Genomic DNA, 15,005 nt, shown 5'->3' with positions numbered 1-15,005 from the left:
GAAACAGTCCTTGTGTAAAGCTACTGTGATGGTCGCTGGCTGCTGGGAAGATAAATGCAGTGATTCCCTAGGTAGGGAGCTGGCTGTGTCTCCTTCATAATAAAAAATAGACCTGTTCCTTTAGAAAACATGACTTTGCAACCTGAGCTGGAGTTTTTCAATCTTACCTGGACCTTTTGGGCCCACTGTGATTTCTGAATTTGTTTGGTGTAGGCAAGACTGCAAGGGGGAGTATTTAACCTACAGAGAAGACTAGCCATGGGGGTAGAAGAGCTCACGGGACTGAACCTTGACAATATTCGGTTAGGTATCCCCCCAAATTAGTCCCCTGCTGTTCCCGCTCTACTTAAGAGGACTAAGGAGGCTCTTCTTCATATGGTTTCACCTACCCCCAAATGTTCAGAGTAGTGAGCTGTGAGTGTTGCTACTTAATTAGCATAATATGCAAGTGACAGCTACTCCCGCCATTTCACAAAGGCCACCCTGTTTTTGACCTTGGCCAGTGACCTGATGCATGGTACCTGTGCGGTAGGACCAGCACACCCCATGCCTGACAAATCCAGGAATGGCACAGTCACACCTCTCACAGCCACGTGGACACAACCTCAGCCCGTCGGCCTCACCCGCACTTCTCAGAGTCAGCGGAGGGGACACACATGTCCTAGGGAGAAGATCACGAAGCAAGGCCGCTGGGGACGGCGGGCTCCCTGGGCTGACGATACCCGCCTCTGTCTGCTTACAGCTGCCCTACGAGAAGAACTGCAAGAATAAGCTGTTTTGCGTCGCGGAATTAGAGCTGGCCACCACCATCTCCCAGTGAGTTGAATCCAATCGTCATGGTTTCTGCAGTTAACTCTCCTCCTGAAGGCTTACCGGGGCAAGCCCCTCACCAGGATCACTCACTTCCTCCTCTTTTTCCTCGTAGCCCACAAAGGGCTTTTGCACTAATTGTATCATTGCTTCCCCAGCCACCCAATGAGGGAGGCAAGACAGATTTGTATTCTTATGTTATGAATTTGGGAAGAGTCAGTAGTTGCAGGCCTGCGTGGGATCCCATGATCATTGGATGGACTTACACCCAGATTTCTTTCCATAACCCACTGTCCCTCACCCCTAGGACCCCCTCACTTAGAGATAACCTCTTCCCTGGCTCACCACTTAACCAAATTACCTAATTCATGACATACTTAGGGAGCATCCCCTCTGTGCCCAGCACTCTAGGTGCTGGGAGATACAGGAAGTCCCTTCTTCATTTTCACAATTTTGCTTACGGAGAGAAGGTAATATGTAAGTCAACTTTGTGTTGAAAAGATGTACTATGAAGAAAAAGAAGACAGGGAAGGTGGGAAGGAAGTGCCAGGGATGAGGTTGGGGTTGCGGTTTCAAACAGAGTGGTCCGGAAAGCGCTCATGGAGAAGGTGATGTTTGGCTTCATGGAAAAGCAGGTGAAGGAATGAACTCTGTGGGTGTCTGAAGGGAGCGCACCCGTCAGTGCCCTGAGCTGGGCGCTTGGAGGTGGGAGGAAGAGGCCAGGACACCAGAGTGAGTGGAGGGGGCTGCTATTCAGTGGCTAAGTCTTGTCTGACTCTTTGCGACCCCATGGACTGAAGCATGCCAGGCTTCTCTGTTCTTCACTGTCTCCCAGAGGTTGCTCAAACTCATGTCCATTGAATTGATGTTGCCGTGTGAGGGGAGGAAAAATCACATGTGGCTCCATTTCCATGAGGACTTTTACTGTGAGCCGGGAAGTCAGAGGAATGACATGACCATGCACTTTCAGAGAATCATTCTTTTTGTGGGGCGGGGGGAGCTGCTCTCCCCCCCACATAGCTGTCTTTGTTCCTGCGCTAGGGCTCTCTAGTTTCCCTGCACCATGTGGGATCTTAGTTCCCCGACTAGGGGTCAAACCCATGTCACCTGCATTGGAAGGTGGATTCTTAACCACTGGACCACCAGGGAAGTCCCAATAGGATCATTCTTGCTGCTATGTTGAGAACAGACTGTAGGAGCAGAGGTGGAGGCAGGGCGATAGTAGGGAGCTGTTGTGATAACTCGGGTGAGAAGTGATATGACTTGGGCCAGAGTGGTAGCAATGAAGGTGGTTATATTTTGCAGTTAGAGCCCGCAGGATTGGATGACAGATTGGATTGGGGAGTGAGAGAGAGGGGTCTAAGAAGTCTTTCAGGGTTCCAGCCCGAGCATCCAGAACTGTGCAGTCCAACACAATAGCTTCTGGTCACATGTGGTTATTTAAATTGAAATGAATTAAAATTAAAGAAGATTTTAGTTCCTTAGTTGCCCTAAGCACATCTCACGTGCTCAATACCCACATATGGCTAGTGGTTTTGAGCAGCACAGATATATAATAGGTCATTTCCATCACTTCAGAAGTTCTATTGGAACATGCTGGATTCTAGAATGATGCTGATGCCAAGAACTGAATTGGGAAAGCTTTTGGAAGAATGGTTTTGGAAGGCAAGGTGGGGAGGAGAGGTCATGAGCTTGGTAATTTTTAAAAATTGATTTTTATTGGCGTATAGTTGCTATACATTGTTGTGTTAGTTTCTACTCTATAGCAAAGTGACTCAGCTATACAAATACACGTATCTCCTCTTTTTTTGGATTTCCCTCCCATTTGCCTTGTAATTGTCTATCATTTCTGTTGTTATTATGATTTGTTGTTGTTTAGTCGCTAAGTCGTGTCTGAATCTTTTGCAACCCCATGGACTGTAGCCCGCCAGGCTCCTCTGTCCATGGGATTTCCCAGGCATGAATATTGGAGTGGGTTGCATCAGTTTGGTTTTGGACATGTGGTGGTCTTAAAATGCCCCTTCCCCCCACACCTAGTGCTGTGTACGGAACATGGCACTGATGGCTGGTTGGCTGAGTTGGCATCTCTGAAGAAGAGCTCTGTTCTGAGTCCTGAGAAACCTTTTCATAGACACTTGCAGGACTTGTGTTTCAGATGTGGATAGCTTAGCACTGCCTGTCTCAGTCATGGAGGAGCCAAGTGAAGGCTTTTGAGTGCTTTGGAATCCAGCCTAACAAGATTTGTTTCTAACAGGGAATTCATTACAGCCCCTAAAGCCCTCCCAGTCAAGTCCTTGTGGAATAGACTGTGAAACAGCTGGCCCTACATCACCCCCTAGTGTCCACAGCTGGCAGTCTCCCCTTTTTTCCAAAGTATTGAGCCTAATCCTCAGCATCCAAATGCCTCAGTGGTTTGACCTTTTTTGTGGACGTGAATCTCCTGAAGAATCTAAGGTAAACTACAGACATTTGTCTTTAGAAGATCACACTTGCAAACATAAAGCGTTTGCATTCAGGGAACTCTGAAACTGTCCCTGGACCTTGAGTTAAGAATCCCTGGTACATATTCCAGTGACTCTCAGATCTCTCTGCTGAGCTCTGAGACAGGACACCCAACTGACATTTCAGTGTCGCTGCCTCCCTGTCCTCTGAGAACTTCTCATCATGTCCCGGGCTGAGCTCTGAGCCAGGACACCCAACTGACATTTCAGTGTCGTTGCCTCCCTGTCCTCTGAGAACTTCTCATCATGTCCCGGACTGAGCTCATCTGGTCAGTTTCCACCCTCTGGTCTCCCACTGTGTTCTCTCCATCACGACTAGCCCCACTGGGTCATCTAAGCTGGAAACTCTGAAACTGAAACTCAGGACACATCCTCGATTCTCTTTTTTTAAAAAAAAGTTTTTTAGATTTTGGCCATGCTCATGGCATGTAGGATCCTAGTTCCCTGATCAGGGATCGAACCGACACTCTCTGTACTGGAAGCACTGGGCCTTAACCATTGAACTGGCAGAGGAATCCCCAACTCCTGCCTCTTTTGTGCTCTGCTTGCAAGCATGGCCTTATCACCCTCCCCATTGCCACGACTACTGTCTCATTTCAGGTCTGTGTCATCTCCCAGATGAATCCCCACACAGGCTCTGTGACTGCCCGCTATCCTCCTCAGCTGTGATAAAAAAACAAAAATGACTCAATAAGACACAGGTCATATTACTCCCCAGGGCTGCACATTCTATTTTAAGACCTTTCAGATGGTTAGAAAGTTTCCTTTGTATTGTTAATGTGTTTCCCTGTAGATCTCAATTACTGAGAGTGGTTGTACACTCCAGGACCCCAGGATGCCTCAGCATGAAGGAAGCCCTCACCCGTCCCCACATCTTCTCTTCTCCATGCTGAACAGGCTCATGTCTTAACTCACAGCCTGTAACCTGGAAGGGCCAGGGGGATTTTGTGGTGGGAAAGCTGAGGCCAAGGCAGGGGTGGGGGGCAACATCTGTCCCCCGCATGCTGTTTCTCTTGTGTTGAGTTTCTGGCACAAAGTCCCCCGTAAATGTACGTGGAATGGATGAATTTACGTCTCAAAGTTCATTGCCTGGGGTCACAGTGAATTGGTGGTAGAAAGAGGATTTAGATCTGATTCTCCCAACTCCCTTTCAGGGATGTTGGACCTCAGGCATGTGAGTGAGCCTCCCCTGCCTTCTGTTCCCTTCACCGCAGCACAGAGAATAACCATACAAGTTCAGAGTTATCACCAGGATTAGCAGAGAGTGTGGGACATTTAATACAGTCCCCAACACACGGCAAATACTAAATAAATGGTCATGTCACACAGCAACTGAGGTGGATATGGAAGTCCAGGTGCTTGCTTCTGTTGTGGGGAAGAAGATCTAGGCTAAATGTATCCTTTAGGCAATTTATCTAAGAAGTTAAGAAGGTTCTGTTGCATGGCACTGAGGTTTTCACAGATTAAATAAACTGGTTACATTTATCTCTTTGGCTGCCCTGTGCAGGCAGGAATTGGTGGTGGGTCTCACAAAAGAGCTGACCATGAACATTGGCCTGACTAACTCTGGGGAAGATTCCTACATGACAAGAGTGGCTTTGAATTTCCCCAGAAACCTGCAGTTTAAGAGGATACAGAAGGTAACTATGATAACAGTTTTGGAACCACATGGCTCATGACTTTCCCTTCCCGCATCTCTGCTTGGTTATGGAAACCTCCTAACTCTGCCTCCTGCCTCATCCTCGTTCATCCAATAAATGATAATTAACTAGACAAACCCCCTCTAATCCAACAATAAGCCATGGATCCAGTCATATCATTCTCTGCCTTAAACATCAATGGTGCTATTTTGCCACCCAATCAGTCCTTCTGCCTGCAGCCTTTCTTAACTAGAGTTCTGAGACAGAAATAATCTATAATAAATTAGCTTGACTGGAAAGTAAAAGTCTGCTCCGCCTTTCATCAGCCTGGGAGCACAGACTCAAAGCCAGCTGCAAGATACCAGAAAACAGTATTTCTCCCAAGGACACCCTGCAGCTGTAAAGTATTGTAACACTGAAATATTTTGCTCTCTAAAATCATAGGCAGTCAGAAACTTTGCTGTTTGAAGTTATATCTGTAATTATGAAACCATCTTACTGTTGCCTGGAGAATCTAAACTGTTTTGACAAAGAGAAGCATTCTCATTTTCCATTTGAGACTTGAAACTTCAGATAAAATGTTTCTCTACACAGCTTTTCACATTCACCTGAATGGTTTCCAAGAAAATGGGTCTTTGGGTCCACTTTGCAGCCCAGAATTGATGTTGAGTGGCCCTTTTACACATAACCCTCGCTTTTTCTTTTTTCCCACATGGACCATTTTTAAAGTCTTTATGGAATTTGTTACAATATTGCTTCTGTTTCATGTTTTGGTTGTTTGGCTGCAAGGCATGTGAGATCTTGGCTCCCTGACCAGGGATCAAACCTGCACCCCCTGCATCGGAAGGCAAAATCTTAACCACTGGACCATGAGGGAAGTCCCATCCCTGCTTTATTTTGAGCCTATAAAACACTGCTTTGCTTATATTTCCCCAAATTCTAACTTTCCCCAGAATCTTTTAATAACTATCTTTTCCTGTTTGGTGAGATACACCACAGTGCAGTTTTCCTCACTCTAATGAGTCAACAAACCTGGCTCTGTCTTACCACGGGTGTGTCCCTGGTGGTTTGAGGCTGTTTGAGCCAGGATAGCACCCATTACATGCCATGATCTCCTAAGCATCTAGAAAGGAACTAGACCCACCATCCTTGGGAGAATTAAAAAAACAGTGGTCGCTCAGTCATTTTCCATAATCAGTGGTCCAGATGAGGAAGCATGGCTGAAAAAGGCTGCATGGCAATGCAGGGGGCCTTCCACTGGTCCAAGGTTCAGTTAAACCGTCTCCTTCCCCAGGAAGACTGATTCCTCCTGGTTGGACCTCATCTTTCTCTACTGCTTGTTTCTGTGCTGCTCTCCCAGAACCCCTCCTGAGGCCTTGTGTTTAAATTCTTCACCTATCTGGTACTGAGCCCTTCTGCCCAACTTGTGGAGATGAGGACAAAGACTGGCTTATTTGCATCCCTAGCTCCTAGCAGGGTGTCTGGCATGTTGTTGTGAGGAAACTGAACCTTTTCTTTTTCGCCTTTTCAAAACCACTTCTTTTGTGTTAACAGCCTCCTTCTCCAGACATTCAGTGTGGTGACCCTAAGCCAACTGCTTCTTTCCTGGTCATGAACTGCAAGATTAGTCACCCCGTCCTCAAGAGATCATCTGTGAGTCTTTTTTTTTTTTTTAATTTTCTATTTATTTTCTATTTATTTGGCTGCTCTGGGTCTTAGTTGTGGCATGCAGGATCTTTTAGTTGCAGCACTTGGGATCTAGTTCCCTGACCAGGGATGGAATCCCGGCCCCCTGCATTGGGAGCTCAGAGTCTTAGCCACTGGACCACCAGGGAAGACCTATGAGTCTGTTGTGATTAGCTGACTCTTCTCAGTCCCCTAGGGCTGGTGTTTTCTACTTCCCAGGCTCATTAGAATCTCCCGGTTGCAGTGTCCACACTTTCCTTGACTATATCATCATCTGTGACAGCGTAAAGCTGCCCAGTGTGCTCTGGAAGTAGGGAGCAGTGGAGGTGAGGGTACAGTCACTGAGACAAGGTTGGCTCACCCCGGTACAGCAGAGGGAAGCTGGGGGTGGTCTGGAAGGTTATTAGCCCTGAGGGGAGGCCTTGACCTGCTACTGATGATCTCTGTGCTGTGGGAGACCTCTCAAGAGGCTTCCTTGGCTGTAAAAGGGGAATAGTGCTATCTGCCCTGCTCACCCCATCCTGACACTGTGTTATGTGGAATAAAAGGAACTTGAAGCATGCTGTGCTATAGAAGCATGGAGTATTGAATTACATTTTCCAGGTCTGTTTAGTTAATAGGAAGCAGTTTGAATTGTGAGTGGTATAAATGGGAATCAATCCACTTTTTTTTGTTTAACTAGGCAAACTTTTCGTTAGTTTGGCAGCTGGAGGAGAGTGTCTTTCCAAACAGGACAGCCGACATCACTGTGATGGTCACCAAGTAAGTCATGCCTGGGTCAAGGGAGCCTGGGCTGTGGTCCTGCAAAAAGGCTCCCTCCCATGCATGTACGTCAGAGCTATGACTCCTCACTGCCCCAGAAGGGAAGCCTCAGGGAGCCCCAGGAAGGCACCTATGTCCCCACAGTGACCTGGCTTTCCCTTGTTATCAGAGATACTTAAAATGTTCCTTTATTGACAAAGTAAAACTATGGTATAGTCTGGCAGACTGAGTTTTGCACTGGAGCGCTCATTTTGGTTCATCTAACCTCAGAGATGCTCTGTCTTCTGCAAAACCTCTATGTTTGGGGTAGGGTAGGGTACACAGTTGGTCAAGTTCTCAAACAGGGGTGATTCTACTCCCAGGGGCAGTGTCTGAAGGCATTTTTGATTGGTATGAATTTGGTGGGGGGTGTTATTATTGACATCTAGTGGGTAGAGACCTGGGATGTTAACATCCTACAATATATAGGACAGCCACTCATAAAGACTTTCCTGGTGCTATATGTCACTACTGTCAAGGCTGAGAAACACTCTCCTTTTGGGCACACCATGCAACACGCAGGATCTTAGTTCCCCGACCAGGAATTGAACTCATGCCCCCTGCATTGGGAGCATGGAGTCTTAACCACTGGACTGGCAGAGAAGTCCTGGAGAAACCCTTTTAAAATCAGTGTTTCTCCAAGTCTGGTCTTCCAGCAAGTCTTCTGCACTCGGTTTATCTCCAAGAGTCTTTTCTATCTGAACCCCAGTGATCCTGGGGAGCCAAGGTAAGCAGCCATGTGTACAAAGCAGGGGTGCTATAAACTGACACTCTTATTTCCTAGTTCCAATGAAAGAAGGTCTTTGGTCAATAAAACTCACAGCCTTCAAATCAAACATGCCTTCATTGCGGTTCTTCCCAAGTAAGTACTTCCGGGGGGCCCCACACCTGTGGGACAGCTTCAGGCATTTTGTGGGTGGGTCTAGTGGTCAGGGTGGATGTGGGCATTGCCCTTCCCTGAGAGGAGGCTGCTTAGAACCCAGGCTCCCATTGATCTCTAGGGCACTAACTGTTAGGTCCTAGAAACCCTGTGGCTGTAATCAAAGGAGGAACAGTGCCAACAGGTCTTGATACCAAAGGGAACTGATGGGATGCTAAGGAAGGAAGAGAGGACTTAAGGGATTGGGAAGAAAGGAAGAGAAAAAGTAAGGCCCCCCTGAGGAATGATACAGACACAGAACCAGCCTGAAGAGACCGAATTCAAATATTCTAACCTGATTCCAATTGCCCCACCACTGCTCAACATTTTGCTATTCAACTTTGATCTCTCCTAAGAATCAGGGGCCCTTTTAGTGTATCCAGTTGATAGCACTAAGGTTTATTTAAAATGAGAAAGGGGCCCTGAGGCCTAACCCATGTCCTCTCAACTTGCAGACCCTCAGTGACGTACGTGAACATAAACCAGGGGTCTTCCCACCACAAAGAGTTCCTCTTCAACGTAAGTGCTCTGCTCATCATCGCAAAGCCAACAGGTGGGAAAACAACACCAGCCGTGACTTTCTGCTTGGATTTTACCTTGTAGATACATGGGGAGAACCTCTTTGGAGCCGAGTTCCAGCTGCAAATTTGTGTTCCAGTTAAATTACGAGGTCTCCAGTTCCTAACAGTGACGAACCTGACCAAGACTCAGGTACATAGAGGCAGTTCTATATCACGATCACATCTCTTTCCAGAGTGACTATGGATTCGCAAAGGTATAAAAACTAGAACTCTAGAGAAAGATGAGTTAACCTGGGAATGTATTTTCGGAGTAAATTACCCAAGTCATATTCATAAGGAATATTAACTATTCAGCCCAAACTGACATTTCAATTTTTCTTCCCTTGATGAAAAAAGTAAGCAAAATTCAACCTTTTTAGTAGCCACGGACACATTTATTTTCCTTTTTAAAATTATGGATAAATTCTGCTTCTCTGTGATCAGCAAAGGAGACTGATAAACACGTGTCACTTCTCCCTATAAATCGTCTACCATCTTGTTTTCCTCGTCTCCCAGTCTGTACGCCCGGGACTCTGCTGTGGTACAGCCTCTTTGCTCTTGGTTGACTCATCTGTAGTGTGGTTCCCAAAGCCAGCCTTATGACACCTACAGCAACAGGCTCTTAGCAGTGTGACAGCTGAGGCTTTGGGTGTTCCTGATTTTCCTTTTTTCTGTTCAGGTTACACAAAGTGTCAAAGCTCAAAAAGGAAACTGTGGAAAGAAATTTACAAAATGAAGTCTGCTGACAGAAAAAGGGCTTTTCAGTTGTAAACGGTGTTCTCACATATAGTTTATTTTTAAAGAATATTTGTTAAGTTTAAAAATTTCAATTTCCACTTGGAGACAAAATTCTTGTTTGAACAGCTGATTGGAAACTTGTAAGAGCAGGAATCCCACCCTGCTGTGGGGACAAAGGTTAAAAACAGAATCAGGGGCTTCCAGTCCCACGCCCTCTCCTTTGTGGGTGGTCGGAACCCACGGCTTACTGAAATAGACTGTGCTGGCAGAGCAGGTCCGTGGCAGAGCTGAAGTTCAGCATAGTCTGATAGAAATGCTGGATCTGTTTCTTCATTCGCTTCAAGGCCGGGGTGTTATGTTTGGACTTGAAGGTCATCTGATTCAGGATCTTATCTGTGAGGTAATGTAGCCAGAGCACGTTGTTATATGGGTGATATTCACCCCAGCAGTTGTTGTTTTCTTTCCTCATCAGCCTGTAGATCTCAAACTGGTAGTCACCTTCTCCCATAAACAGGTCCTCGTCCCTGGAGATGTCACAGAAAACCACAATCCCATCCCGCTCCAAGCGGGACAGGGTGTAGTCGATGATGTTGACTTGCAGCCCTCGGGTGGGGATGGAGCTCGTCTTTCCGTTGAGGGTGTAGTGGAGCTCTTTGAGGCTGGTCTTCTTTAAGAGCACGTTCCCCCAGTGCAGGTCTCGGTGTTCAAAGTGCAGAGAGGCCTCGGCCACGGCAAGGGAGGCAGTGATCTGGTGCAGAATGCTCTTGGCAGTGGCAATGGAGGACAGCTTCTTTCTCATTTGCTCTAGGTCGATCCCTCCAAACTCAAATTCCAGCACAATGAAGAGCTGGTCTTCCCTGAAAAAGTCAGGCCGGTCGTTTGCAGACCCTTTGGTTGAGTGATAGTGATCCCAGGCTTGGAGGAGCAAGGGAGGGTAAGAACCTTGAACACAGTGTACCGAGTTCAGCCCAATGAAGCCTTCTGTGCGGTTGCATACCTCATCAGACAAGAGGCTCAGCTCTTTGGAGATGATGATTTCTGGCAGGATTTCCTCAAAAGTTTTCTGGTGAGCTCCATTGACTAAGTCCTGTCCTTCGATAGCAATGATTTTTAGGGCCACAGGTGTGTGGTTAGCAACTGTTTGAAACACTTCGCCAAACACCCCTTCTCCGATCTTCTCACAGCATTCTAGTTTTTCTTCGGAGAGGTAGTCGCTGAAGGGGATGGGACCCACCTGATTGCATTCCCCATAAAGCTTTTCTGCATCACATGTCTTTTTGTCTGTGACCTGCTGTGTCTTTAAGGGGGTTAGCAAATACATAGAGGAGGAGTGCCAGGGGGACAGAGCACAGCTTGTTCTGTTCCCAACAGGGTGGTGTGAATATTCTGACATGAGGGACTCAGACAGAGAACTGGCCAGGGTGTTGCAGCTGCACACTTCAGACACAGCTGTCACGATCTTCTTCTTGTGGAAACTGAAAGAGGCTCTGGTTTTGGTCCAAGAGCAGGCATTCTGTAAACGAGTCAGGTCCTGGGTGACACATGAATCGTCTTCCATCTTTTGGCCTTTTGTAACCTGGCGGTGATGGAGGAGGGAGGTTTCTGCTGTCCCTTGATGCTTCCTTTTTCGGCTTAGCCTGGTTCTCTCAGGCCAGTTGCTTTTCCCAGGTGCGATTCTGCCCTTGCACCCACGGGCCTCCTCGTATTCTATCTGGACAGACTCTTGAGACTCAATCTCTTGACAAGAGTCCTGGTCTGTGGACCTCTTCTTACCCCTGCCTGATAAACCTGGGCTCTCCAGCCTCCTTCCCACCAGTTCCCTGTCATGGCAAAACTCCTGCAAATTCTTCCCATCTGTCCCAAGCTCAGAATCCTCAGGATTTCCTGAGTCCAAAAAGCTAAAGAGAGCTGACCTGAGGCTGGCCTGGGCTTGGTGGGCCAACCTGGTGAGCCTGCCTCCTCCTATCGCTGCATCCTGGGAACAGGGGAGGGGTGCCTGGTCCAGGGAGGCTTCTGGGAGATGGAAGTTGCTCGGAGCTTCTGAGGCTGCATCCAGAAAGGTGGAAGGGTCGGTACAGATGCTGTCTTCTGGCGCAGGGAACCCGGGGCCGGGAGAGGCCGGAGAGCTGAACAGGGAGGCACTGGTGCCCAGCTCGCCGCCGTCCCTGGGCTGGCCGCACACACTGATGTCCGGGCTCAGGCAGCCCGGGTTGCCGTTGGGAAAGGATGGCGCTCCTAGAGGGCCGCAGGGGGTGCTGCACTTCTGCGGGCACCGCGATCGCAGCCTCAGGCGTCTCGGGGTCGCGATCTGACTCGGCCGGCCCTTGGCGAGTCGGGCGCCAGCGCGCCTCCTCCGCTGACCCACCGGGCTGCCGGGGAAGTCGGGGTCGTCAGGATCGTCGGAGACGACAGACTGCGAGGGGCCGCCACTGCTGGCGTCACTGCTACTGCTGCTGAAGAAACGCTTCCGGTCCTGCGGCGGGAACCACTGTACGGCTGCCAGGCCCGGCCGCCGCCGCGGCCCCCCGCCGCCGGCTGCCCCGTACGTTCGGAAGAGCCCACTCGCGGGTAGCGGGAGTGACGCCGCCATGGCCGGCACCCGCCAGGCAGTTCAAATGCTGACACCGCGAGACTTCCTCGAGACGCGGATGCGCCTGCCCGCCGGGTCCTAGCGCCCGGCCGTCCCCGCAATCACGAAGGATCTCGCGAGAAGTGGGAGGGGGCGGGTAATTATGGCGGTTTGGCTTTTTCATTGTGTTGCAGGGATAGACTGGGATGGTTGTCGTTTCAGGCCCACACCGTGTGCACTCAGGCTCACAAGGACGCTTGTGGGAGCGATCTGGTTCAGGTGAGCGCAGTCATCCCAAAGACCGGAGAGAGGGGGGTAATGGGGGAGAGAGGAGGGCCTGAAGCGGGTGACGTGAGACGCCGGGATTGTACTTTGCCGAGGTTTCCCCTGAAAGCACAGGGCGAGCGTTTCTGAGGCGCCCCTTAGCCTCTTCATCGGCTCACGTTTGCCAGGGTTGCGGCTTTGCTGGAACCAAATGAGGGCAGAAACTGCTCACACCCTTTATTCTTCAACCTTGAGGTTGTCTGTGTGCTAAGTGTTAAAATTCCCAGCTTTTCCATCCCATAAAGAGATCGTGCTAATAAACACTCATCCTCTTCCAGCATGTGGAAGAATGGCATTCAGTGAGCTGTAAGGTCACCTCGGATAAAGAAAATGTAACCGTGGCTGCAGAGCTCTCCTTGAATCAGGCAAAGCAGGTACTTAAGATTTGATTAATCCTCGTTTCTCGGGCATCTTCCCTGGAAACGATAATATTAATAGCATCTCCAAATATAACGTGTCCAAAACAGGGCTGTTGATCCACCTTCTTGCTCCAGCCTGTTGCTTCCCCAGTCTCTCAGGGTAACTAACTAGGGTAACTCACCAGTTGCTTGCGTGCTCAGACTCTGCGTTCCGGCGAACTGCAGCCCACCAGGCTCCTCTGTCCATGGGATTATTCTGACAGGAATACTGGAGTGGGTTGCCATTTCCTCCTCCAGGGGATCTTCCCGAACCAGGGATGGAACCTGCATTGGCAGGCGGAGTTTTTACCTCTGAGCCGTCTGGGATGCCCTTACACTGCTGACTTACTGGGAACTCTAGGAATTCCTTTTGGTAACTACTTTTCCTTTAAAAAAAAAAAAAAAAAAAAATTTTTTTAAAATTATTTATTTACTTATTTGGCTGCACCAGGTCTTAGTTGTGGCTTGCAGGATCTAGTTTCCTGACCAGGGATCCAACCCGTGTTCCCTGCATTGGCAGCTCCTAGTCTTAGCCACTGGACCACCAGGGAAGTCCGAACTCCTTTTTCTTACATCCCCTTATCTGTTCCAGCAGCAAACTCTGTCATTCTACCCCATCCCCATCCCCAGATATATTCTGAATCCATTCACTTCTGTCCATCTCCACTGCTACTGTTGTGCAGGTCACCACCTCTTGCTGGATTCCCTTGCGGTAGCTTCCTCCCTGCTTTTCTTGCCTGTGCTTTTGCCATGCCCTCCACAGACATTCTTCATGGAACAGCTATCTTTTAAAAGCAAACACTATGCCACTTCTCTGCTTTAAAAAAGAAAAAACTGTATACACTTAGACTGAAATTTGTCTTTTTCAGTGGTGCCGCAGACCCTATATCTGGTCTCTGCTTACGTCTCCATCTCCTAATACTTTCCTCTTCCCTGCTTCTTAGACTCCTGCTTGCCGATATTGTTCTAGCCACTGGACCTTTGTACTTGCTGTTCCTTCTGCATGAGATGGCTTTTCTCCTAGATCTTCATGTGTGTGCTTTCTTCTTATATTTAATTCACGTTACCTTCTTAGCGAGACTTTCCCTGATCACTCATTCAAAAGTAGGAACTAAAGTCAAGTTTAACCTCTTGTGATGATCCAGGTGAGAATGATGGGATCTGAGCTGAAGAAGTAGCAGTGAGGATGGAGGAAAGGACAGGTGTAAGAGAGACTGAAAAAAAAAAAAAAAGAATCATCAAGACGTGACTTGGGGATGGGAGTGTGGTGTGAGGTAAAGGGTAAGGGAAAGGAAGTTGAGGTTTAACTAGGTTTCTGGCTTGGGAAACTTAGTGGTTGCTGAGGCCATTCATTAGACATGAGGAATACTGGAGAAGGAACACATTTAAAGGGAAAGATGAGAGGGGAGGGGTGGTTTCCCTGGCAGTCCAGTGGTGAAGACTTTGCCCTCCAGTGCAGGGGGTATAGGTTCGATCCCTAGTTGGGGAACTAAGATCCTACATGCCTTTCGACCAAAAAACAGAAACATAAGGAATGATGCTGTCCAGGAATTGTAAGTCCATTTTTTTTAGAAGTCTATTTTAAATCAACTATACTCCAATTTTTAAAAAAGTTGACTCCAAAAAATAAAGGTACAGTAGGTCCATGTCTAAAATACGTTTAATTTTTTTTCTCCCCCATCTTATAGTTACTAAGAGATGTGACTGAGCTGCAGATCCTTGGTGAAATATCTTTCAACACATCTCTGTATGAGGGACTCAACACAGAGAACCACAGAACTAAGGTAATCCCTGGCTGTTTTCTGGTTTTCTGGGTGTTGTCCTAGCAACCTGTGCCTGGTTTTAGCGCCCCTGTACAAACAGGCACTTGCTATTGCCCTCTTCCTGTTTCAGTCGTATCACCTCTGCTCTTGACTCTGCAACCAGCTGTCTCCATGACCTTGAGTTACTCAGCTTCTGCCTAAGTTTTTCTGTCTCTGAAATGAAGCAACTGAGTAAGAGGCCTAAGCAGAGGAAGTCTCGGTTGTTATAACTAGGCTGGAATCAACACCTATGTATA

At 48.1% G+C, this 15,005-nt stretch overlaps 2 protein-coding genes across 2 annotated transcripts in view; one reads left to right on the top strand and one right to left on the bottom strand.

Moving 5' to 3' along the window:
- Window positions 1–15,005, top strand: part of ITGAE (integrin subunit alpha E) — a 60,502-nt gene that overhangs the window by 41,260 nt on the left and 4,237 nt on the right. The window contains exons 20-29 of the mRNA XM_061143136.1: window positions 743–816; window positions 4,819–4,951; window positions 6,506–6,604; window positions 7,320–7,399; window positions 8,223–8,300; window positions 8,813–8,876; window positions 8,961–9,068; window positions 12,447–12,503; window positions 12,827–12,922; window positions 14,635–14,730. Coding sequence (XP_060999119.1) covers window positions 743–816; window positions 4,819–4,951; window positions 6,506–6,604; window positions 7,320–7,399; window positions 8,223–8,300; window positions 8,813–8,876; window positions 8,961–9,068; window positions 12,447–12,503; window positions 12,827–12,922; window positions 14,635–14,730 — 885 coding nt within the window. The remainder of the gene's footprint in view (window positions 1–742; window positions 817–4,818; window positions 4,952–6,505; window positions 6,605–7,319; window positions 7,400–8,222; window positions 8,301–8,812; window positions 8,877–8,960; window positions 9,069–12,446; window positions 12,504–12,826; window positions 12,923–14,634; window positions 14,731–15,005) is intronic.
- HASPIN (histone H3 associated protein kinase) lies at window positions 9,079–12,494 on the bottom strand. The gene has a single exon (XM_061143137.1). The coding sequence runs from the start codon at window positions 12,243–12,245 to the stop codon at window positions 9,900–9,902; it is 2,346 nt and encodes a 781-aa protein (XP_060999120.1). The 5' UTR covers window positions 12,246–12,494; the 3' UTR covers window positions 9,079–9,899.

Source organism: Dama dama, chromosome 5, assembly GCF_033118175.1.
Source record: "Dama dama isolate Ldn47 chromosome 5, ASM3311817v1, whole genome shotgun sequence".
NCBI lineage: Eukaryota > Metazoa > Chordata > Mammalia > Artiodactyla > Cervidae > Dama > Dama dama.
The sequence above is the reverse complement of the archived record's forward strand: the minus strand, read 5'-3'. Positions and strand labels throughout refer to the sequence as shown.